Source organism: Galleria mellonella, unplaced genomic scaffold, assembly GCF_026898425.1.
Source record: "Galleria mellonella isolate WM207_F2 unplaced genomic scaffold, CSIRO_AGI_GalMel_v1 utg57, whole genome shotgun sequence".
NCBI lineage: Eukaryota > Metazoa > Arthropoda > Insecta > Lepidoptera > Pyralidae > Galleria > Galleria mellonella.
In genome coordinates, this window is record NW_026442119.1 from 2,104,872 (window position 1) to 2,131,158 (window position 26,287).

A 26,287-nucleotide genomic window follows, 5' to 3' on the forward strand; every position below is an offset into this window, starting at 1 on the left:
TTCAAACGTTCCCCAAGTGGTCCCAGCATAGAACAGGCCACCATTTCCTTTCCCGTGGGTATCGAAAGAGGCGACAAAGGGAGAGCGAGGGATGGACAGCAACGTCCCTCTTAAAACATCACCAAAGGCTAACTACGTTTGCCTACCCGCCTGTCAAGCGTGGCAATTACTGGCAATACCCCCCCTAGAGGGAGGCAGCAGCAGTGGACATTTAAGGGCTGATAATATATCTATAACTTACTAAAGACGGCAATATAAAGCAAAATAACCCCCCCCCCCTCCTCTTATCTGAAGGCCTATGTTCAGCAATGAACAGTTAACGGCCGTATTATATCGGATATATTTAAAACTTACAAAAAACGGCAATATAAAGCAAAATACCTACCAGTACCTAAGGTAAGAAACAGTAATTGGTTATATGTTCACTAACTCGACAAACGTTTTTCTATCATATATTTTTTTCTGGATAGGGACTCCTAATCATCTAACGGTATAAAACATACTTTTCGACCTAATACCTACATACCCATACAAAATGTACATAAAAAAAAATCATAGAAATCGACAGAGCCGTTTTGGACAAGTTTGACCACAAACACCGTGAAACGAGGTTTTATATATAAGATGACAAATCCCCAATTCAACCCATTGCTTGTCGTAATCGAAAAAAGACCACTTTAGCGTCCCTTCATTAACATTTAAAGTGCGGCAAACGTTCGCATTGTGATAAGAGATTATGCAAATCTAAATCAAATTGTTAGTGGGCAGAGATTTGTTCCCACTAATCCCACGGTATGTCCTATCTCAGGATTTATTTTAAATGGATGTTCACCACCGCAGCTCCCTATTCATGAACGACGTTTGCTAATTCTAGAGTTTTCCATTTTCTTTTATGAAATAGGAATTAAAAATAATTTGAATTTATTTACAGCAGTTACGTTTTTCTTATACAACTTAGAATGGCAAAAAAGCTGACGGCCCACCTGATGGAAAGTGGTAACCGTCGCCTATAACATCAGCAGTACCATGGACATAACAGAATATACAATTGCGCCCATGATACCCATCATGCGTTGCCATTTTGAAGACGGCGTGAATCAGTTTTTTTATGCAACTTAGAATGGCAAACAAGCTGACGGCTCACCAGATGGAAAGTGGTAACCGTCCCTTATAGACACGAGCAGTACCATGGACTTAACAGAGAATACTGTTGCGTTTGAATACTGCCCATGATACCCATCATGCGTTGCCATTTTGATGACTCGGGTGTTATTCCTCTGTACCCTGTAAATTCACTGCCATATCCCGCCCTTCAAATCGACTTGCACAGCCATGCAAACACAACTGCTTCACGGTTGAAATACGAATGGGACAGAGGTACCCAAGCAATCGACTTTTGTACAAAGTCTTCCTCTGGTAATTCTTACGTCAATGTAAATCTTTAAAAAATTTCTCGAAAAATGATCAATTTGCGAGCCATACCTAAAATTCAATTTTAGAAACAAAAATAACTATTTTCTTTTTATTTTTTTATATCACTTAGGTGGCAAACAAGCATTACGGCCCATCTGATGGTAAGTGGTTACCGTAGCCTATGAACACCTACAATACCAGAGGTATTGCGCGTGCGTTGCCGACCCTGAAGAAACCTCTTTACATGTATGTACATTATAATACTCTTAATTATTTTCTTTAGACTATTTAAACGCTTTATTGTTCGATAAGGAAACCCATAATCCCCCTTTTGAAGAACCCCATGCTGTAGTCTCTTGGGAAAACCTCGGCAGGGAGCTCATTCCACAACCTAAGAATCTCTAAATTTAATTAAGGTAAGATATAATAATATCCTACTATCACAAATAATCTATTATTATCTACTATTATATAAATTATTATAAATGCAAGCATTTATAAAGAGGTTTGTTACTCTTTCATGCAAAAAACTATAAACGGATTTTAACGAAATTTGGTACACTTAACATATAGGTCATTTTGTATACTTATTACACTTAATAATATAATTAATACATACAGTTATACTTAATTATACTTTTCCCCCATTCGTGTTTTTACCGAGCAGTTGTGTTTGCATGGCTGTTTCGGTTTGAAGGGTGGGATGAACATTTTAAGTTAAAATTGTTAAGTGATCATGGCAGTGAATTTAAGGGCATCAACATACGAACATACCTACACAGTAATAATACATCTAATTTTAAGGTACAGAAGAATAACACGCAAGTCTTCAAAATGGCAACGCATGGTGGGTATCATAGGCGCAACAGTATACTCTGTTATGTCCATTGTACTTCTCGTGTCTATAAGCGACGGTTACCACTTTCCATCAGGTGAGCCGTCAGCTTGTTTGCCATTCTAAGTTCCATAAAAAACTGATTCACGCAGGAGAAATTGCGGAATATAGCTTGTATATTATAATACTCTTAATTATTTTCTTTAGACTATTTAAACGCTTACTTGTTCAATAACGAAATCCATTAAAGTTAAGGTTGCCTTAAAAGATTACAATTTAGAAACAAGGCCGCCTTCTTGTATTTAGACATGTTCATTTATTTCGTAAGTTGTATAAATCAAATAAAATCATATAATTTCCAGAATCTAGTAGTGTTCTGTCCATCCTATGAACTACATCGAGAAATCTTTAAATTTAGAAAATAAATAATACGCGATTATTTAAAAAGTATACGAATAGAACATAACAGGGAATGACGTAAAATTATTAATGAATTCAACATTAAAATAGTTTACAATTTTATTGTACAATTTACAAAAAGCACCGAAATTTACATCAATTAGTTTCAATTAAAATAATATAAAATAGCAACACTATATTTTTGGCTTATAAAATTATATAATGATACATTAACTATGTCTTAACTAAACATATATAAGAATTATAGAAGATTCAGATCAGATCAATTTAATGTTTCGGACAATGGATTCCAAATAAAAATTTAATTAGAAAAGTTATTTTCATATTTCGCCTCATTCATTGTTTGGGAATAGTTTCATAAAGACAGAAAAAAAGAATGAATAATTACAAGAAAAATTTTGTTGAATTTGAGTGGAAGGAAACTAAGACAATTGAAACTATATAAAAAAGAAGTAAAGTTTGAGGGGCATGTTCATAATGCGTGCTAGCATATTAACAACTATGTACCTATAACAGGAAAAAATAATGTCAGTTCTAAAAGCTAATACGTGTCGTCTAAACATAGATTAAAATAACTTAAAAATTATAATTTCAAACATAACTGTACATTTGCATTTTAATTTTCTATTTGTATAGAAATAAGCGATTAAAACCGATTTAGTCTTCTTTCATTTCGCCAGGGGCGCCAATTAGGAACCAACGTGTCCGTGCTCGTACCGCCATATTGCGTACCAACCTCTTCTTATCGTCGAGAGATGGCGCTAAATCGAGTAATATATCCTGTTTATGTGGAAGAAGCAGCATTGTACGGTACGAATTGGCTATGTCGTACAGACACTGCAGGCTTTTTATTCGGACGTCCTGAAATAGAAAAATATTTATTCTTATTAATATTATAAATATAAAAGTTGGTTTCTTTATTATCTCTTGGTGCGTTTACGAGACGTTGCAGCATCTTGAAATTTGGCGTCAAAAAAAACTATATAAAAGACTAGACTAGACTAGATCCCATATTGACATAGAATTTTTAAATAAACTTACCATAGATTTTACATATTTAGATAGATTCACCAGCCGTGGTAATATAGTCTGTAAACTGTCTGCCACAAGGTAATGTTTTCCTAATACAATGTGGCACAACACATCTATCATAACAATTAACAAGTCTTTATTGTCGTACTCCAAAGAATCTATTACTATAGGCACAATCTGAAATAAAAAAAAAGGAACTTGTACAATAGCTATCATAAGAAACATGTGCAGACTTTTTATATCACTTTGGATAGTTAACAAACAAATCTCGAGGGAAATAGTAACTGTAGCCTTAGAACAGTATCGTGGCTATCAAGCAACATACCTATTGAATAACTTACCCTTAAAACTAACATAAAAGTAAAAATAAAATAAAAATGTAGACAAGTTATAGATATACTTAAATAAATTCGATCAAATACAGACCAATAACTGTCAATTTATATTAATGGTGTTCCATAAAATATTGGATTGTAAAGTTTTTTTTTTTATTGTTTATGAAAGTTTATAACCACATATAGGGGGAATGGATTGTTATTAATGGAATCTTATGGCTCCATTGCTAGCTATATACTCTTATCTGATCATCTTCCATGCAATCCTAGCTGGAAATCATCGTGATTAATACTGAATGAATTTGACATAATAGGCTGACTGACCCAACCTCATGCTCGCCTATATACAATCACTGGTGCCCCATCAACATATACCAATAGTGAAGGTGCAGTTACAAATCATGTTTATACATTAAAAAAAACATCACCTACAGACATGAATAGTACCATACAACATAATTTAATTATTTATTCTTTATTGAAAACATAAAATTTTTTTTTTTTGTACAAAAGGCAATCTTATTGCTACATCCTCTTTCAGTCAACTTTATTTATAGTATCTAATATATCTTTAAACATAAAAAGAAAAAGTAGTTACCCTTGTTGCTTCATTGTTAAGTACACTTTTTGGCACTTTTTCAAGTACATAAGCCCAACTTAATAAGTAATGTTCTTTTGTGCTCTCATTTAAAGTGCCTAGTTTCTCAGTGAGGGTTGAAAAACTCTGGAACATTCTCTGTTTGTACAAGAGACTCGTTCTACAATGGTATTTTTGGTTCAAATACTCTGTGTGATCAGTCATAATAAGCTGAATAGCTTTTGAACTCTCTTTACAATACACTGGACTAGACATTGTCACCATTATCTAAAAATAATAAAAATATTTTACAATTAAAGTAGTAGAATTAAGTACACAGGTATTTTAAATAATTTATAATGACATTTATGTAATAATTTTTAAAAATTTTACATATGGCAGATACAGCATTAATAAAACTTAAATAATCTAAACTTAAATTACTAAAATATAACTCCATTGTTAAACACAAAATATTGTTGGAATTTTAAAGTGTTTAAAATATAAATATATCTGTATTTTTCCATTTCTAAATGGATTTTGTGTATTCTTTTTGTAAATGAGAATACAGTACAGAGTTAATCATTTATTTTTAGAAACAATAATCTCAAATTAAATACCTATTTTATATACATACCTTTTGTAACCAGAAAAGGAATAAATCACTGCCTCTCATAATCAAAGATTTTGTGACCCAACCATACAGTATAATCAGTCTTGGACATAATTCCATATCATCTCTACTGCAAGTAGTTAGATAACTCTTTAACAATTCATAGAGGAGTTCAAACTTTTGTCCATACTCCGCCTTATTAAGAAAATGTGCAATCAAGACACAAGACCTTGTTCTTACTAATTCATTATCACTATGCAAGGACAAATTTAGAGAAAGACGTATAATGTCTTCAAATTTAGAATTATATATATCCTGATTGATAGGAGTATATAAACATTCCAATACAAGATAATATACTTCACGTTCTTTACATCTCTCTATTATATCTGGAGCATGCTTTGTTAATATTATCAATTGCTTCTCACTTGGTAAACTACATATTGTATTAGATATTAACGTAAAACCATGTATCAAAGATTCCAGGGGTCCTTCAATCTCTTTTAATATCCAAACTAGTATAGAATCAACAAGACCATGGTCACTCTCAATTTGATTTACTTTTTTATCTGAATATAAACTATTATTTGATATACATTCATTTAATGCTTCAACTACTTTGGAAGCTTCCACATCATTAGCGTTTATAATTTTCAGCATCTCTTCAATAATGACTTTAGTAAAATCATCAATACTGGCTAAATTTGATAACAAATTTAAACGTTTCTGTAAAGCTGTCTTATCTTGTGTCAAATTATTTAAATCACATTTGCCTTTAACTACGATATTCATAATAAGCTCTGGATATTTTCTTGCTATAGCATGAATTGTTTCAACACTAACACCAAGTAAGTCATTATCTTGGGAATGTTGTATATTATATATTAGAATTTCCACAAATGGTAACACAAGGTCACTTGGTAAAACATTTTTTACTATTATTAAATTTTTGAAACCAGCTATCTGATAGTCCTTTGACTGCTGACTGACTGCAGTGAGACACAATTGGGGAATCTCACTTATTTGAATATGCAATTCTTCTAATATTTGCCAATGTTTAGCTAGACCATATAAATCACCTAAGAAATCTAAACTTGCAATTTGCAATTTAGAAGATGTTTTAAATCCATAATATGCTACTGTAGCTGGTATCATAGACTTTGTGATGATAATGCAAGATTCTTTAGAAGCATTTGCAACAGTTAATAGCACCTTAGTTGCTTGAACAAAATGTGCAACTGTAGTTGCTTCAGCCACAGCAGTTTGCATAGAAATTAGGATTCCTTTAGTAAAATTTTCAAATGCTTGATCTGTGTTTGTTGTTGTCGCCAAATTAGCAACTAAAGCTGACAAAGCTTCGTGAGCTGCCATTTTGAGTTCATCATCAGTTTTGTGAGATATTTCTCTATTAATTGATGACCATAAAGTTTTCAGAAAAGGTCCATAACTCTCTGCCTTAAATGTTTTACAGCTTTCCGCCTGAAAAGTAATTGTTAATGCATTTTACAATTGTATAGAAGTTTATTGGAATAACCAGATACAATATTGAATTTAGTCAATTCTAATATAGAATAATACATATTACCAAGTAATAATAAAACTAACCAATAACTTCAAAGAATCAATTTTTGCCAACCTTAAGCTGGAATCCAGCTTTTCTACTAATAATATTAAACAGTGCTCTGCAAATTCAGGTACAGCACATAAGCATGGTGCTAATGCTGAAGCTAGATCCTGTCGTGTTACTGCAGCTGGGTCATCAGGAGATGGGTAAAAATCAATTGGATAATAACAAGATATTACATCAAACATTTCCTCTACTAAATGTCCGAGTGGTACATGCTTTAAAAAGTATGGTAGAAATGTAAATAGAAACATCAAGTTGCGTGGATCTCTTTCACCATCCATGGCAGAAATGATGCCATAAACAAAATCTGGTCCCAAGACTTTCATATCTGTAATATGAAATAAAACATTATTGAATATATACTTGTGTCCTAATAATAGTAACTTAAACTTTTTAATAATTATAATATTCACCCTATTCTCTTGATATATTGAAATTTTTTATTATACAAATTAGTTTTTCAGAACAAATTAATTTATTAAATGAATCGACAAACAAGAATGTTATTTTATTGTCAATAGTTTCTAGTAAATATTATATAAACAATATAGTTTATCTTTAACTGTATGGTTTTTACCCTTGTACATTCTATAGTTTTCTTTCAGCTTCTCAAAGGTTGACTGTATGAGATCTATTTATGGGATAAGTTCCCTATTGTATATTATATCTTTTAATGGATTCAGTATAAATTATGTACAATAAAGATTTTACAATACAATACAAGTATTTAAAACAAGATAAAAAACTTACAATCCAGATCCTTCTCCATTAACTTTTGTATTATTAAATATATGTTAAATCTGTCTTGTCTCACTTGTGACTGACAGGGGACCTCTCTGAAGAGCATGGTCAAAAATTCTCCTGTATTATTCATATTGTAATGTTTCATTTCAATTATAACTAGATATCCTTCTAACACAGATGGAATAATTCTATGATTATCTTTGAGCCTATCTGTGTAAAATTTGGCTATAAATTTTATCTGTGCCTCGGACAAATAATCCATTGGAAGTTCTTTTAACAATTTTGTGAAAAACCTCATTCCTTTTTCTCTGTTTTCTGCTTCTATGTTTGTTAAAACTCCTGCCATGTTCTCAACAAGGTGGGTAATATCAATATGCCCTGATATCATATCTAGACAAAAAAGAATACATAATATTATAATTCTTGAAATAGTAATGACAGAGTAACAATGGTCCAAATGAGAAATTTAGTGTGAAATTAGAAGTCCAATTTAAATTACATTAGAGTATATCTCACCTTCACAATGTACAAGCAAATCATAGATACTTATCTTAATATACCAATGAATACTCCCCTTATGAGCAGAGACATTCAGGTTACATCAAGTTACTTAAATATATATACAATTTTAATTTTATAATAGCTTGACATGTGACAGTATAAGAAATGCCTACAAGTAAGATTCAGTGTATAATCCATGGACGAGATCAACTTATGAGCTAGGTGAATCTAAACCACCTTTTGACAATGCTACATCAGTTTATTAAGTACACAATGGTAACCCCATCTGGGAGGGGGAAAAGGGATTGTTAGTAATGGAGACTGAGAATCCCATTGCTAGCAATATACCCAACCAGGACGACCTCCTCACGGATCTCCCTGGAAACTATCATGATTAATTCCTGATGAATTCATCATGATGGGCTAACTGGCCTGTTTTCATTCTCACTTATCACCCTTCACTGGTGCTCCGCCAGCGTATCCCATTAGCGCAGGCGGAGTTACCATACCATTTTCACCCATCAAAAAAAAACCCCATCTGGAACTATTGATGTGTGCTGACAGGGTACTAATTAATAATAACAGGTGAGTATAAAGCTAGGCTTCATACTCACCTGTTATACACATAGGTGTGTATAATACTCCATAGTTGCCCCATTATGATAAATTCATCAGGGATGATTTGGTAGGTTAACTTGTCATAATACATAACTAGCTATAGGAGGGGGGAAAGGGATTGTTAGCAATGGAGTTTGACAGCGCCATTGCTAGCAATATGCCCTATTAGGTCGACCTCCACGTGGTTCCCCCTGGAAACCATCATGAACAATTCTTGTTAAATTCATCACAATGGGCCAACTGACCTGCTTCATCCTCACCTATCATCCTTCACTGATGCCCCGCCAGCGTATCCCGATAGCGCAGGCGTGGTTACCATTCCATTATCACCCATTAAAAAAAACTAGCTATAGGAACAATATCTAATATATTAAATTCTCATGTCGTGGTGTTTGTTACCAAACTCACACACAAAATTCATAAAATTTTGTGTGCTTATTGGGTAGGTCTGAGAATTAGCCAACATCTATTTTTCATACCCCTCAATGATAAAGGTGACCCACCCCTAAATATTTTTTTTTTATTTTTTGACAAAATTTTTTATTTTTATTTTATTAAGATTTAGCATTGAAAAATACATACAACTCCAAATTTTCACCCTTTTACGATCAACACCTGTTTTTTTAATCGCGATTTTTATATTCCGCAATAGGGTTGGAAGATGACAATTGAATAAAATAATTCTAGTATGAGAAATTTTCATGTATAGCCTATAATTTGCTTTAATTATATCTTTTTTCTCAATTTAAATTAATCGTCAACCTTCACCAGTCGATAATTAATCAACTACCAATCGATCATCACGGAATAAGGATGAGAACTAAGCCGGCCTCCTTTCTCCTCTCCTCCTCTCCTGTCTATTTTTTTGTCTTTATTGTAGCCATGACTGTTATACGTCATCATATCATTGTAAATTTTCAGTACAAATCTTATATTAATTCTATTCTCATAGTGAATTTATTATTATTAGAAATAATAATAAATAATTGTTATTAAGTGGTTAAAGATATTTTGAGCGAGGAATGTCCGCATTGTCATGCACTTAAATTTAAAAATGAGCCAGTCGGGATGTGTTTCTCATCAGGAAAGTGCAACTAACGGAGTTTGAAACACTACCTGGACCATTACACGGCTTATTTATTGGTACGGATCCCGATTTTATCCTGTTTCTAGAGTCAATGCGCATATTCATGTTTCCAAATGACATCTTTCGGTGGATCAGAAGATAATTCAAAATATTACTGCAGACGGTCAAAAATTTAATTCCACATTCAAAATCATAAGCCAAGTTTATCACAAAATGGGCTCATTGCTGCCATGCCAAACGAATTTCATAATTTCCTACAAATTTACTTGCATGGCGAGAACTCCGAATGCGCACTTGCCTATCGCATGGCTTAAATAAAGTATACTTTAATTGTGTACAATGCTTCATTCCTCTTTCAATTGTAATTATATCTCCACACACGTATAATGTTAGCTATTGTCTATTGAAATAAAAAAAATATTTTCTAGAAATAATGTATATGGCAAATCAACATATGCCTGGTCAGCTAGTAGATATATATAATGTCACCACATTATATCGACAAAGTTTTGAATTTGGAATCTGATATATGCCAGATAATATTCTTTACCAATAGGATACATAGGGCTTTATTTGATAGTTGACTGGCAGAGAATAATTAGGCATTAAGTTAGATTTGTATACATATTTTAAAGAATACAAAAGAATAAATTATTCTTCTGTACTGAATTTATTACTCACCTGCAACAATACTGTGTGTTTCTTCAAATATATCATTAGATTTTATTATTTCATCAGCTAATTCAGGTTTGAACCAAATCGAGTCCATTTTAGTCTATTTAATAAAAATACTACCTGTAAATTTCAATAAATTATGAAAACCATATCATTTTCTTAAGGTATCTATTATATGTGATCAATTTAATTATCTTTTTTGTTTGTAGGTACTATTAATTTTTTATAAAACTGAAAAACATTTTATAGGTTATATTAATTGATTAGAGAAACTATGACATGCTCACAGACTACTTAAAGAATAGAGAAAACTAACGAAGTCTCGCTTGATTCTTAATCTAACAACAAGCTCTTAATATAACAATAAAAAACTTCAATCTTCCTACCACCTTTATGCAGATGATCTAGAGATTCTTTTTGGCCCCTCTTGTTGATATCTCTTTAGCGATATGTACTGTTAACGCTGATCTGGCACGTATATCTGCCTGGAGTAAATCTTATGGTCTTGTTGTAAACCCCCCGAACATAGAAGTCATTATTATTGGTAGTCCCAAGCTTATAACAAAAACTTCCTTGACTAGTCTTCCGCTTGCGGTTTTTGATAGGGTTTTAATAGATTGCCAAAAAAAATCTTGGCTTAATTTTTGATAACACATCGTCATAATCTCCACAATTCTCGGAGGTCAGTAAAAAAATGTACTAATGCCTTGAATAGATTACGTAATTTCCTCTCAGTTAACACCAAAATTGCGCTCACACACTCCTTACTCCTAGTTATTCTTGATTATGCCGACTCTCGACTGGTATTTAGACCTCAACGAAGAACAATTAAACAAGCTTAAGCGTCTTCAAAATTTATGTATCCGCTTCATATTTGGTCTTCGCAAATATGATCACATTTCTTAATTTGTACTCAACTCAAGTGCTCCCTATCCGTTTTCGTCGTAATCTGCATATCCTGTCTCTTCTTTACGCAATCCTTTTTAAACCCGCTGCTCCTGATTACCTAAAAGACCGATTCTTGTTTCTCAGTGAGGCTAATGATCATATTTTTCTCTCTCCGCTTAAATTTCCCACTCATTCTTCTTCCTTTTATTCTAAATTCTTTACTGTTCAAGCAGTTCGCCTATGAAACTCACTACCTACTTCTATTCAGTGCGCTCAAACTCTTACTAGCTTCAAAATCTCTATTAAATCCTACTACCTCTCCCTTTAGTACCATTTTCCTGTGTTCTCTCTTCGTTATTTTCTTCGCGATTCGCCGAGCGAGAGCACTCCACAAGAGACTGTTGTGTGGCCGTTTTGATGAGGTCAGTCAATCGCGTTGGTGATCTACCCCGAGAATGTTTGCCTTGTACTGCTCCTTGGACAATTAGACGTTCCATACACTTCCATATAATTAATTTAATTATGGTGGTTGTAATTAAAAACTTAAGTCATATTACAGTAAATGGAGCAAATCGGTGTACTTTTATTCATTATTGTCAAGACAGTGTACAAGAAATCATAAATTGCTAAGTTCAGATCTGATGTACATAGATTTTGTTTTTCAAGTATATATATATATATATATATATATATATATATATATATATATATATATATATATATATATATATATATATATATATATATATATATATATATATATATATATATATATATATATATATATATATATATATATATATATGTATATTTATTTATTTATTATTTTTTTTTAAATGTTGTAGGTAATGCAATTGGTCTAAACATTCCATTTAATATTTATAGCATTACGATCGAGAGTAGCGACAGTCTTTCGTATAATATCCTTTTTTATGCCATTCATTTATATCTTTATCATTACTTTCATAGTTTGTACTGTTCTTTAATATAGTATAATCCGTCATCTTTTCTACTTGCTCTCATTAAAATTACGATATTGTTTTACTATAGCACCATTTCTATTAAATAACACAGTTGCGTTAAATTTTTCAACAGATACCAAGTTAGTTGCTAATAATGGTACATAAAGTATGTTCGTTAATTTAAATCCTGGAGTATTCGGAATATTAATAGCAACTTCTCTTTTACCTTTAATTTGTGTGTAACAATTTTCTGATGGAAGTTTTATTTTTTCATAGGTATTATCATTCTCTAAATATGATATATAGATGCTTTTTATGTGTCATGTGAGAAGTACAACCATTATCCAAACACCATAAGTCCTTTTTATCTATATTAACAGAACTATTGGTCAAGCAGGTTTTACGCTAAATATCAGAGCTAGACAATTTTATTAAGGTGACAATTCAGTAACAGACAAGTAGAATAAAAAAAACTAACTACCAAGAAGTATTTACACTTTAACACATGCACTATACATGCTGTTGTTGACAGTTATTCGCAGATTTTCGAGGCGACAATACAGCCACTGTAGCCGTATAAAAAAGCATTAAGTATTTATAATGGCACCAATTAATAATCTATGGCACAGATTAGATAGCCTATGGGTTACAGAGTAAGTAATCATTACGTTAGGGTTCTGACTTTTTTTCATAGTATAAATGTGCTGAAATTCTAAATCTAATTGATTTCATAATACAAATAAAAATGTATTATTTCCAATGTAAAAATGTTATGTGATTGATGTTTTATTATACCATAGCACACAAAACATAAAATTCTGTGAAAAATATTATTAAACTCAAATAATATTACTCAACTCAATAATCGTGCAGTAATAGTGGCGCAATTTTACTAAATAAGGAATATAATCCTTTAAATGTTTCACTGACTAATTTTTATTATTCAAAATGTCACATAAAACTCTAATTGACTTTATAGTCAAATATCACAAGCCACGTTTTTTGAACAACGTTATTGTTTTTCCAAGCAACGGCAACTCCTACTTTGGGAGACGATTAGTAGTACCTATAGCACCGGTTTCAACATCCACGCCAAAGATAGGATCACCAAGAAATTTCAGCACAAGTGCTATTAAACTCAATGAAATCACTTTAACCCCTGAACAGAAGAAGTATGAAGGAAAGTTTCAACTAATGTTTACATGCAAAAAGTGCAATACACGAAACATGAAATTTATTACGAAATTGGCTTATTACAAAGGGGTTGTAATTGTTACATGTGATGGTTGCGAAAATAAGCATTTAATTGCAGACAATTTGAACTGGTTCTCAGATATGAATGGAAAGAAAAATATTGAAGATATAATGGCAGAGAAAGGAGAGACTGTACAGAAAATATTATCAGAAGATTTGGAATTCATTGCAAAAGAAATGATCAAAAATGCGACAAATGAAGAAACAAAATGTGATAATTTATTGAAAGACTGAAATTCAAATTTTATTAACATGGACTAATAAAATTAGTGTTATGTATATGTAGATTATAATATAGATGTATAGATCTGTATATTAGTTTGGCAATAAATTAAATATAAAAAAATTACTGATGTGATGTAACTTTTATGCACAGACCAATACTTGTCTAAAAAATTAAACAAACTTCTCATATATTCTGCAAAGTAACATTGACTATTTTAATACTAATGTATTCATATTAGTTTCAAGAATTTCTCAGTTAATTTATATGTCATTACCTATAAATTAGATTCAATTACCTATAAGTCCGATTTCATTAAATTGGAGTCAAAGAAATTATGTATTACACTATTTATTTCACCATGTGGTTCCAGTATAAAATAGACCAACCCTTCCTTTCCTGTGGGTGTTGTAAGAAGTAAGAAGCAACTAAGGGAGGGCAAGGGATGGTCGGCAGTGTCCCTCTTAAAACCCTCCTGCCAAGCATGGCAACTACTAGCAAAACCCCTTATGGGGAAGGCTTATGTCCAATAGTTGACAGTTGAAATAATAAGACTGTTTATTAATATTATACCATTTATTACAAATAATCACAAAAAATATGGCCAACTTTAGAATGAAATTGTTGTTTACATTCTGTTAACATAGGTAGTAAAATTAATTATATGGTCTTTCTAATTACCTCTCAACATCTATTATTCATACAAAATACATATATCAAAAAGATAATCAGTTATTCTTCCTGTTTCTCAAAAATTAACATAAGTTATAATATTAAAATGTGGAATAATCACAATGTAAATGAAATATATGATACATAAGTAGTATTACTAATGGTAATTATAATCTACTTATAAAATGATCATTATTTGCTTTCAATTGGCACAAGCTTCAAATCTTCAAAATACTAGAAATATAAGGCACAATATAATCACATTGATACATTTTCCATTATAAAATACCTGTGCTCAACAATATACAAAAGAATGCACATTTAAATAATATCTAAATGTATTTAAGTAGAATGTACAAAGGAATGCAATACAGTCTCATTTTGGAAATGTCTTCTCTATATGTTTTGTATTTTCTCCATACATAACATATTTAAAATCAATAATAATTATAGGTTGATAAATTTATTGCTAAGTATACATAATTATAGTTGGTATTAAACTCTAATTAACAATATTGGTAATTGAGTGAACAAACACTACATTCAGTCTTTAATGTTACCATTTTATACTCTTTTTGGACGGCTAACAATAGCATAGTCACTTCCATTGCAACTATTATGATTCACTTCTTCCAAACCAACTTGATTCTGTAGTGCCTGAACTTGAGCAGCAGTAGGTACCTGAGGTCCAGGTGTATTAGGCTTCCTTATCATTCCATAGCCTAAATGAGAATCATCTGCCAGTCTAGCTGTCTGCATTACATTCTCAACTTCATCATAATCATTCCATGTGTCCTTATTCTTTGAATCACCCAAAGATAGTGTTGTGGGGCGAGCCTCCATTTTTTTATACCTAGAAGACTTATTCAATTTACTTGTAGATCCAAAGTATTGCAATCTATCATAGTTCTCGTCTTCTGGGTCAACTACTGGACTCGGTATTAAGATAAGACCATGGTTATTCAAGTTGTCTTGAGACCTTGATATTAATTTTAGGCAGTTAGGATTGTCACCCAAGTTAGGAGTGAATTCTGTATGATCAGGATCATCTATTCCTAAAGTTTTCCATGCTTCACTGCGCACCTCAACCTTATCATATGGCACAGAGGGTGGACTTTGATCTCTCTTCACTTGATCAATAGGTTCATAGTTATCAAGCTTGTTATATCTACCAAAATCTACACTTTCATCAGTTGAACTTGGAACATCTTTAGTGACATTTTTATTGATGTTATGAACATTGATTATTTTTCGTGGTGGCTTTTGAGGTTTAGGTTTTAATGCTGGTTTAGGCATCAATAAAGGTGCACTGTCTCTTTCAGTACAAGAACTTTGTTGGCTGGATGATACAGAAGTTGTTTTAAATGATAGAGAACTCAAATTCAAATCATCTGGTCTTGCAGCCACTAAAGGACTTCTAGATCCAGGAAATAAGTTTGCACTGGGTTGAATATTGAACTCTGTATGTTCAGGACTGTTCAGATTTTCATTACCAATCATTTGTTTCATTGTTTTCATTTTCAATGACAAACATTTGAATATTTCAGATTGATTTGGATGTTCTAAATGAAAAATTCCCTCACCAGTATCACACTTTCTACCAGCCTCAAAAGTGAATTTACCCTGTCTGTAACCATACCTTCTTATGTACCTGTATGGCCATGTGGCATATAGTTTGTTATCATTAACATCTCTTAATTCAATGGCAGTTGAAGTTAGTAAGAGGAGATATCTAATGGATTCAAACCCACACCTTGTAGAAGCTTCTGAAGCACACATTTTTACTGAAAATACCCCTTCACCAGAAGAACAATACAAGTCATTGTCTTCGTCGCAACTGATAGGACAGGAATCTCGTCCTTTAAAGGCTACAGATTGTAAGGCATTCACCCATTCTAAAGTCTCCGTTTCAGATTGTGTGCTAAGTTGTTGAGTATGTGACTTAGTTAATATTGTAATAGTGTTTGGACTAGAATGTGTTATTTTTATACAATTTTCAAGAGTTATTATTTTAGGGATAGCACCAGTCATTACCTCTTCTTTATGATCATATATTTCAAGGCGTTCAATTCCCTGTTTGCTTGCATTAAATAATATACAATATTTCTGTTGCCAAGTTTTCTGAAATGAAGAATAAAAAAATGTAGTCTCAAATAAAATAATACTACATATTTGAATAAACAGATTTTACGTAAAAGTTATCTGGTGCAAATACTTTACAAATTTCGATGTCTGAGTCACGTTGGACAAGTAACAACGAATGTAACAACCAATTCATGCGTTACGAGACCAAACAGGTTTAAACTCATACTTTTATTTCAATATTTTATTTAGTTTAAGAAAAAGAAATATGAATAAGGACTACCTTTTTAGGAAATTTGCTAAATACATTTCCTCCGGCAGGAGGGAATAGTAAACAACCGGATTTAATTTCGTCGTCCTGTTCCATCTTATATGTTAAGCCCTATGTAGTATGAAAAAATACTTTGCAATTAAATGAGAGTAAAACATAGCATTTATATTTACATCCACAGTCAATTAAACAACTATAAATGTATTTTAATAAGTAATAAAGAACACAATCAGCGAGAATAAAGTGATCAGGTTCACTGCGGCCATTTTTATTGTTTTTTGATTTTTTTATTTCTAAGATTTTTTTTCAGCAACTACGTTTCGATTCATTAGGTAACTGGAACTACAAATAATCTACAGCATATCATAGATAAAGAATGTTAGAAGTGTAAATCATGGATATACGACTTACTTATAGTGTATCTTATCGCTATCGCTGCTAAGCATTTAAGAACAAAGAATTCCTTGTTCTTAGGTTTTAAATAAGAACAATGAATTTCATAGTAGGAATGATAAAATAAAACTTATAAATTATATGATTGCCTCCTTTCTTTTTATGCAAATATCATTAGTAAAAAGAGGACAAAATATACACCATTAGTTGTTTTTTTCCAGTTTATAGCAGGCTAGTGTATAGAAAATGTTATATGGCCGTATAACCCTACTGTGAGGATTTTACTACATGAAAATAACAGCAGCTCATCAAATACGTAAAACAGTTTTATTAGTATGCACGTACAGTACAGTACGACAGTGAAAAAAACAGGGACATAAAAAACAATGAACATTGACATGACATTATTTCAAATACGACAATATGCTGTGCCAGTTATAACACCTAACAAATTCAGATACAACCTGCTTGCATATTTTCTACATAAACATAATGTATCGAATATATAATCTAGTAATGTAAAAATGGTTATTGACAAATAATTGAAATATCAAACATTTACTATACGCAAGTTATGTAATAATCTAAGCTTCGTAGTGCATGCCTGACACACAATATTTTTTGATTATGGAATTGATGTGTAATGGAGTACGAAGGATATAAAAGAATATATATTAAGAGAAACGGATTGATAAATTAAGATGCTTAATATTGTAGTTCCCTTTTATCACGTCTTCTTTGTTAGGAAAACATAAAGACATGACATAAAAGATGACAGAATTGTAAAAACATAAGAACAATAGAAATATAAAAATATAAAAGACTGAATACGATGGCCAGTTATATAAAAGGCGTATTGTGATGGTTAGTAATACGCCACATATATATTAGAATAGAATTGTTCTCTTTCATTTTATTATAATTGATATTCAAGTTCTCACATTACGAAATAGCAATAGAATGATGTCATTGAGCAAACGAACCGTATAATTAAAAAAAAAAGCTAAAAATAAAATAGTTAATTAAACCGGATAATGTAAACATACTAACATAGTAGGAAATATGTTAAGCCATGTCGTATTTATTCGTTTCAGTCAAAATAAAACCGCAGTAGTTGAGTACAAAATGAGAAAAAGAAAAAAAAAAACAAGTAAACAAGTAGTAGTCTACATTGCTACACAGATATCCACCATTTTATTATTAACAACAATAGGAAGGGGATCGCTGAGAATAACGTTCTTCAGGGCGACGATATACTCTCTGACATCGAACATTTACATGTAGACTCACCCTTGTCTCATCAGTGAAGAGTACTTTACTCCACTGCTCAAACGTCCAATCTCTATGCTCTTGAGCAAATTCAAGTCGTGCTTGACGGTGGGCTACCGTTAATGCTGGGCCTGTTGCCGTCTCCTTCTAACAGTATTTGAACTTATGACCACTTGGTGTTCATCACGCAGACTTTGTTGGACTTGGACTGCGTGGAGTCGACGATTTCACAGAACAATAAGTTGAATGTAACGATCATCTGCTGCTGATGTAACCCTAGATCTGCCCGTACCTGGACGGCGATCGAATGCTCCAGTCTCTAAGTATCGTCTGTAAACTCATTGCACTGAAGATCTGCTAATTCGAAGTCTTCGAGCGACCTCACGTTGTCTGTGGCCTGCTTGAAGTAATGCTACAGCTTGAGCGCCTTCCTGAGGAGTTGTATCCATTATTAACTCAAAAAAGTTACAAAAATACACGCTATGCAAATGATGAAAAACATTTAAAGAAGTGATAAGAAATATCGGACTACTCTCACTGTAGAAGAAAGAACGCTGAGCGCGAATTTTAGCCAAAACAGAACAAATCGTAAGCATTGTGTTTGTTGCTTGATTGCAATGTAAGATGACGGTACTTTACATTAAATTTTAGTTATTTTGATCGTCATGAAACGCACTTTCTATAGGTATGACTTTGGCAGTTGTAAGTTTTATATTTTTTGAGAAAATCGGATTAGAGTTCAAAAGTAGCGGGTGGCCCGGGTTATTTGCTGTCCAGTGTATAAATATTCACATTTCTTTTAGAAAAACGAATTCGCGGCATTTTTTAGGTTTACAGGTATCCGAAATAAATCTCCACAATTGAATTAAAATTTCCAAAATGTGGTGGATTTTGTTCAATAACAATTGAATTCTTTCCAAATATTATTTGTATTTTGTGCTGTTTTATTACATAATATCTTAGATTATACAAATATAGCCTCGAGCCTCAAAAACGGGTTAACGGTTAACGGTTTTTGTCAGCTAATTGTCAAATTAGCTGACTTTTTTATTAGCGTTCTATACTAAGGGTTTTAGTATTATCGGTCAATTTGAAGACTGACCTATGTTCTTTGAGACTGACGTTGACGACTGAAGTCGATCAAATCAATCTCTCTCTATATCTCTCTAACCTGTGAATCGAATTTATATGAGCAAAATAAAAAAAAAAAAAATTATATACCGTTAGCTTATTTTTTTTTTTTGCATTTTTTATGGATATTTTTATAAATATTTGATTAATTAATCACTCACTACTGTGAAGTAGTATAAAATTTATGGTGATAAAAAGAAGTCGAAAACGTGAATTTGGCATTTTCGTAATAGACAAACAGCCTACACTTTGGATTGGAGTCTCGCTATTCCATTGAGAGTTAAAAATAATTTGTATTTTCGTTAATAAATAAGTTAATATGTCATATAACGTGAACCCATTAGCTGGAACTGCTCATTTGCTTGATGAATTGGATAGTAGGTGTTGATGATTAAATATTTTTAACAGAGAAAAACAGACTTCAATTTTTCAAAAATTACTATGATACTGAGAAAACAAAACTTTATTAAAAAGAAAATTGATCACAATTTGCTAAAGATATTACTTAAAAGCACTTGTATTTAAGAATCTCTGTTTGAAGTCTGTTGGAATTATTGAAATTTATGTGTACATTGTATTTTAAAGCTTGTTATTGTTCCATAAAGAGAAACTAATGGTGCTGCTCCGTGATGGGAGGACCCTGATTGGATATCTGCGTTGTGTCGATCAATTTGCCAATTTAGTATTACATAGGACAATTGAAAGGATACATGTTGGCAAAGAGTATGGGGACATACCAAGAGGCATCTTTATTGTGAGAGGGGAGAATGTTGTTCTTCTAGGTGAAATTGTAAGTATAATAAAAAAGCTGCTTTAGTCTCATATATTGCAGAAATTTAAATATATGTATATATATATATACCACTAACTTATACTATATTTAAAAACCTCTTATTGTAATATTTAAATTTGATAGTTCTATGAAATCATTGTGTTATGGATACATTATAAATTTATAATAATTTTGTTTTAAATCTATAAGATATTAAATTCATATTGGTCCTTAAAATAAAAAAAAAAAAATGTTTTGGTATCCAATTTAATTGTAGAGATACATTTAAAGAAATGGCACTTTTGAATCGATCCCATAGTCAATGCAGGTTGGTATAGGAGCTTATTAAGTTTAATACTGCTTCAATGATTCAATAAGAACTAGTATCCGATATAATCTTATTCTGTTATAGGGAAGTAATATATTATTATACTTATACATACTTATAACACACTGGTCCCCAACACTTTGGCGTGGCGAGGGATGCCGTGGTGGTTTTAGCCAGTAGGAGACCAGCAGTGCCCATACGCCTCCCCCGGGGCATATGGGTTTGCATGAGGCATTTCCCCACAATAAAAAAAAAGGAGCTTATTAAGTTTAATACTGCTTCAATGATTCAATAAGAACCATTATAATCCATTAATCATATAATCTAATCAAGATTATATCTTATTGTGTTATAGGGAAATAATATATTATTATACTTATACATACTTAATACTTATAATTATTTTCCTTATTGTTTTATTCTGTTAATTTTCTTAATTATACAATACCTACTTGTAATTGGTCCATTACCCTAAAGTTGTCTTAAAAAGATTGCTCTCAGCAATAAGACAGCCTTACTGTACTTATACAATTGTATCATTATATTTATTAATTGTGTTGTTTTTCCCCTATATTGTTTAATGTAAATAAAGTATACTCATTAATAATATATATTAATATAGGTAATTAAGTCTTTGTCTATCATATCATGTATAGTAATTGTTGGAATTTTTATACACAAATGGTAAAAAATAGCTATGTTTCCACTGGAACAGGAGAATGGATATTTTTTTATTCAAAATAAAGTTTATTAACAGAAGAAGAGAAGAGGAGGATATTTATTACTGGCCTCCAAATCCAGTTTAGTTCAGTTTATTGAGCAAATGAGATTTATTCTCACTTATTCTGCGAACATAATATATGCCTTTGCATATAGCTTTTATTGTGTAAAAATTATGAGACTTTTACATTCCAGGACAAAGATAAGGAAGACAATTTACCATTAACAGAAGTGTCAGTGGATGATATCCTGGATGCACAGCGAAGGGAACAAGATGCTAAAATTGAACAACAGAAACTGCTCTCAAAGGCACTGAAAGAGAGAGGTCTTAACTTAGTAGCAGATTTAGGGCATGATGATATGTTTTAGTTTCTATTACTCTGTGTATTGTATCTCTATTGTAAGACTGTAAATCATTTCTGTTAAATTAAAATACATATTATTGATAATAATAGTTTCATGTTTCTATATAAATACATTTAATAATAACTTATAGCAATAAAAATCAATAACCAATTAAATTAGATATAAAAAAAAAAATTATAGCAGCTTTTTGCCTGATACTTAATATGTGTGGATTTCAAAAGTGAGTAAACAACTGGAATAGACCATTTTTAGTTGGCCTATTAAGATAAAACATAAACCAGATTTTAAGTTTGATTTTTAGGAACACCACACATTAACTGTAAAAATCACATCGAATTTGGTGCAGTAGTTACTATATGACGCTGAAACTGACAAAATTTGTAAAATTGCTTTGATTCCTCTTATATTTTTTTCTTAAATATCTTCCATGTTTAGTTAAAATTTTACTATACGAGGTCTGTCCGGAAAGTTCGTATAAAAGTGTTCTGGAATGCGAGAAAGAGGAGTGGGGAGGCCAACCCCTTCCTTATGTCCCTAACAAACTGGCTTGTCACGCCATCTGTGAAGTTACCTCTTAACGAAACCCCGTCGGCATGGAGCCCGCTTCCGTTGAAGAGCAGCGCGTCGTAATCAAGTTTCTCTCGAAACTCGGCAAGAATGGCCGTGAAAGCAAAGAGTGGAAGACATCCGGGTAACCACGAACAAAAAAATCAAGAAAATCCTGCTCAAATGTCAAGACAATGTTGATTGTTTTTTTCGATGTTCGGGAGATTGTCCATCAAGAATTCGTCCCTCCAGGCCAGACAGTTGATGGAAAATTCTACGTCGATGTGCTCAGACGCCTCAAAGCTCGTGTGGCACGAGTTCGTCCAGAATTGGCGCGAGAGGGGCGTTGGAATCTTCACCACGACAATGCCCCTGCCCACACCTCTCTTGTTGTCCGTGAGTTTTTGAGTAAAAATTCCATTACGGTGACCGAACACCCCCCTATTCGCCGGATTTGGCCCCGTGTGACTTCTTCTTGTTCCCAAAAACCAAATTGGTACTTCGGGGGCGGCATTTGGGGGACATAAATGAGATAAAAAAAGCTACGACGGGGCAGCTGAGAAACCTACAACCAGAGGACTTTCAAGGAGCCTTCTCACAGTGGAAACGGCGTTGGCACAAGTGCATTATGTCACAGGGGGAGTACTTTGAAGGGGATAAAATTGATTTACCTGAATAATTGTAAAATAAAATTTTTAAAAAACTTTTATACGTACTTTCCGGACAAACCTCGAAAAATTACATAAAATTTACTCAGTATTAATAAAACTTATACTCTAATATTTAGAACTAATTTCTTTTTTATCATATCACCACTGAGGTGGCAAACAAGCATACCATCAGGTGGGCCGTACCTGATGGTATGCGGTTACCGTAGCCTATGAACGTCTGCAATACCCATAGATGGTAATTATATGTTTTATATAGTCATTATTTATATGGATTTTTTTTTATGGAACAAAAATGGAATCGTAAAACATAAGCAAATCACAATAATTTCCAATGGGCACCACGCGAGGGAACTCACCGATAGGATATTTAGGACCAACATGGTCATTAGATCTTACAAATACAAATACAAATAACTTTATTTTGTTTGAAAAATGGTATAAAAGATGGAATATAATATTTAAATATTGATCACATTTTTCACCAGAATCTGGCGTACAAAATTTATTTAATTGTTCCACTATACTATGCTAATACTATTTTACTTAAATTGTCATATTAAATAAATGTCAATATATTTACGTATTAATAATAAATTATACAGGTTACAAATTACAGTCATTTTACAAATTACAAATTACATTAATTGAGTCATATATTTAAGATTTAAAGTATTCAAAATATTCATTAACCGAGTAAAAACATTTTTCTATCAGCCATCTTTTTAGTTTTTTTTAAATATATTTAAGGGTAATGTTTTTATTTCGTCCGTTAATTTATTATAAATGCTTATTGTCATACAGTAGGCATTTCTACTATACAAAGTTGTAGTTTTATAAGGTAGTACTAAGTTTTGAGGATTTCTTGTGTTAAAATTACAGAGATCACTTTTCTTTTTAAATAAATGTAAATGTGTTTTTGCGAATATGCATACCTCATATATATATTTACATGGGACAGTAAGTATATTTAGCTCCTTGAATAATGATCGACAAGATGTACGTGAGTCAACGTTACAGATCGCCCTGATGCATTGTTTCTGTGATATAAGGGCACGGCTTGCATAATACGAGTTACCCCACAGAAGTATAGCATATCTCAAAATAGAGCTGACATAACCATGGTATGCCTGTAAAGCTGTTTCTTTATTGCTAATTCTTCTTAGTCGCCAGAGAGCATACGCGAATGAATTTACTTTATTGCATAGTTTATGAATATGATCAGCCCAGGAACATTTATCATCCAATGAGACACCTAAAAAAGTTGTTTGTGAACTTTCTTTAATTATATTGCCTGCAAAAGTTACATTCAGTGGTTGTTTTGTCCCGTTTTTATTAATAAATTGAATATATGTAGTTTTATTATAATTAATGTTTAAGTAATAATCCCTTTCCCATCACCCTTAGAGGGTTGACCCCATTAAAAATCGGTTCTTCAATTTAAGTACGTAAATAAATTTATTTAAAAAGAATAAATATGCCTGATACAAATGTACGAGGGGGGGAGGGAATGTTAGCAATTCAGACTACCAGTCCAATTGATAGCAATAGACCCTGTCAGGTCGACCTCCACGTGGTCTCCACTGGAAACCATCGTGTGGAATGACATGTATTCGTTATGATGGGCAAACTAACCTGGTTTTTTTCTCACCTATCATCCCTCACTGGTTACTCGGCACATACCATTAACGCAGACGGGCTTACCATTACTTTATCATCCATTACAAAAAAATACAAATGAGGGCGAGGTAAAGAGGTGATAATAAATTATTTAAAAAAAATTGTATTACGAGGGCTACACTGAAAATTTTTAGAACTGGCTACTTAAAAGCAATATAATAAAAAAATTTTTAAATTTTTGAAAATGGAACTACGAATAATACTGAGTATATAATTTATTCGTTTGTTATTTGTTTTACGGTTTGGCGGCAAATTGAAAAGAGTCTGTGTAACGTTATCATGAACTTAATGATTTTTTATGACTTTCGATATCATCTAAGTCAACAAGAAAGTTATGGTAGAATACGATTGGCTTTTCACGATGAAGCCCCGTTTCGTGCTACTGTTTACAACGAGTTTAAACGTGATCGCACTAATCTCACCGATTATGTGCGTGAGGGACGGCCTTCTACGGCGACGACTGAAGATAACATCAGTGTTGTGCGGCGTATGATAGAGACTGACAAAAGAGTGACCTATCAGCAGATCCGGGCAAGCTTAGGGATTGGTATAAGTCAAGTGTACAAAATCCTCCATGAACATTTGGCGGTCAGGAAGCTTCGTGCCCGGTGGATACATCATAATTTGGCCGAGGCTCAAAAACTCCGTTGTATTGATTGGTGCCGTGATATGCATGAAAGATTTAACGGAGGCGAGTCAAATTCTGTTTTTGACATAGTTACGGGAGACGAAAGCTGGATTTACTGTTATGATCTTGAAACTAAAAGACAGCTCAGTGGGTGTTTCCTTCCGAGGAGTTGCCAACGAAAGTGAAGAGAGGTCAAAGCGTGAGAAAAAAGATGGTGGTCTCGTTCTTTGGAAGGACAGGTCATTACGCGACAATTGTTTTAGAGGTTCGAAAAACAATTACTGCAGAGTGGTACAGTAACAATTGTTTGCCACGTGTTTTGGAAAAAGTGCCTGAGAAATGACCTCGCAGTAGGATCCTCTTTCACAACGACAATGCTTCGTCGCACACCGCCAGGCAACGATCGATTATTTGGCGACCTCAGATGTAGAACTATTGGGTCATCCGCCTTATAGCCTCGACCTCGTACCTTGTGATATTTATTTATTTCGAAAAATAAAAGAAAATTTTCGAGGAAAACGTTTTATGGACGCCGAGGAAGGTGTGGCTACGTTTCAGAAGGCCGTCGAAGAGATCCCTAAGGACGAGTGGGCAAAGTGCTTATTTCAGTGGTTCTATCGGATGCAGCGCTGTATTGACGTGAATGGACACTATTTTGAAAAGATAAAATAAAGGTAAAAATTTGCTTATTTAATCAGTTTTCTATTTTCTAAGGACTTTCAGTTTGACCCTCTTATGTACCATGATTGCTTTTTAATTTTAAATAAAATCTTAAGGAGTATAATACTATCTAATTTCATGGTAAAAGACAAAATTTTGTATTTATAGTAATTTCAGTTATTTAATCAATGCATAGGCACTAGGCACTACACTAGTTCGTTCAGTAACACGAAGAGAAAGAAAGAAGAAATCATGTAAATTTCAATTAATTCCAATCAAATTAGTTCTAAGTATTTA

General features: G+C 32.5%; 4 protein-coding genes across 5 annotated transcripts; 2 read left to right on the forward strand and 2 right to left on the reverse strand.

Moving 5' to 3' along the window:
* Positions 1–2,749: 2,749 nt before the first annotated feature.
* LOC113509768 (MMS19 nucleotide excision repair protein homolog) lies at positions 2,750–10,760 on the reverse strand. The gene is made up of 7 exons (XM_026893181.2): positions 10,484–10,760; positions 7,603–7,986; positions 6,831–7,180; positions 5,250–6,704; positions 4,634–4,900; positions 3,710–3,877; positions 2,750–3,529 (listed from the first exon to the last, which is right to left on the reverse strand). Exons 1-7 carry the CDS (start codon positions 10,569–10,571, stop codon positions 3,326–3,328), a joined length of 2,916 nt encoding a protein of 971 aa, XP_026748982.2. The 5' UTR covers positions 10,572–10,760; the 3' UTR covers positions 2,750–3,325.
* Positions 10,761–12,968: 2,208 nt separating this feature from the next.
* LOC113509588 (DNL-type zinc finger protein-like) lies at positions 12,969–13,930 on the forward strand. The gene has a single exon (XM_026892938.3). It carries the CDS (start codon positions 13,276–13,278, stop codon positions 13,813–13,815), a length of 540 nt encoding a protein of 179 aa, XP_026748739.1. The 5' UTR covers positions 12,969–13,275; the 3' UTR covers positions 13,816–13,930.
* A 395-nt stretch (positions 13,931–14,325) lies between these two features.
* On the reverse strand, positions 14,326–20,984 carry LOC113509587 (fibroblast growth factor receptor substrate 2). Of its 2 annotated transcripts, XM_052899290.1 has the most exons (3): positions 20,838–20,984; positions 18,513–18,922; positions 14,326–16,597 (listed from the first exon to the last, which is right to left on the reverse strand). In XM_052899290.1, the coding sequence occupies exon 3, from the start codon at positions 16,505–16,507 to the stop codon at positions 15,041–15,043; it is 1,467 nt and encodes a 488-aa protein (XP_052755250.1). In that variant the 5' UTR covers positions 16,508–16,597; positions 18,513–18,922; positions 20,838–20,984; the 3' UTR covers positions 14,326–15,040. The 2 variants fall into 2 exon arrangements, with proteins under 2 accessions (XP_052755250.1, XP_026748738.1); XM_026892937.3 differs by lacking the exons at positions 18,513–18,922; positions 20,838–20,984 and adding an exon at positions 16,842–17,175 and having other exon boundaries at positions 14,339–16,597.
* Positions 19,633–21,896, forward strand: LOC116413177 (U6 snRNA-associated Sm-like protein LSm1). Its single transcript, XM_052899291.1, has 3 exons — positions 19,633–19,999; positions 20,228–20,412; positions 21,638–21,896. The coding sequence occupies exons 1-3, from the start codon at positions 19,942–19,944 to the stop codon at positions 21,809–21,811; spliced, it is 417 nt and encodes a 138-aa protein (XP_052755251.1). The 5' UTR covers positions 19,633–19,941; the 3' UTR covers positions 21,812–21,896.
* The last annotated feature ends 4,391 nt before the right edge of the window (positions 21,897–26,287 follow it).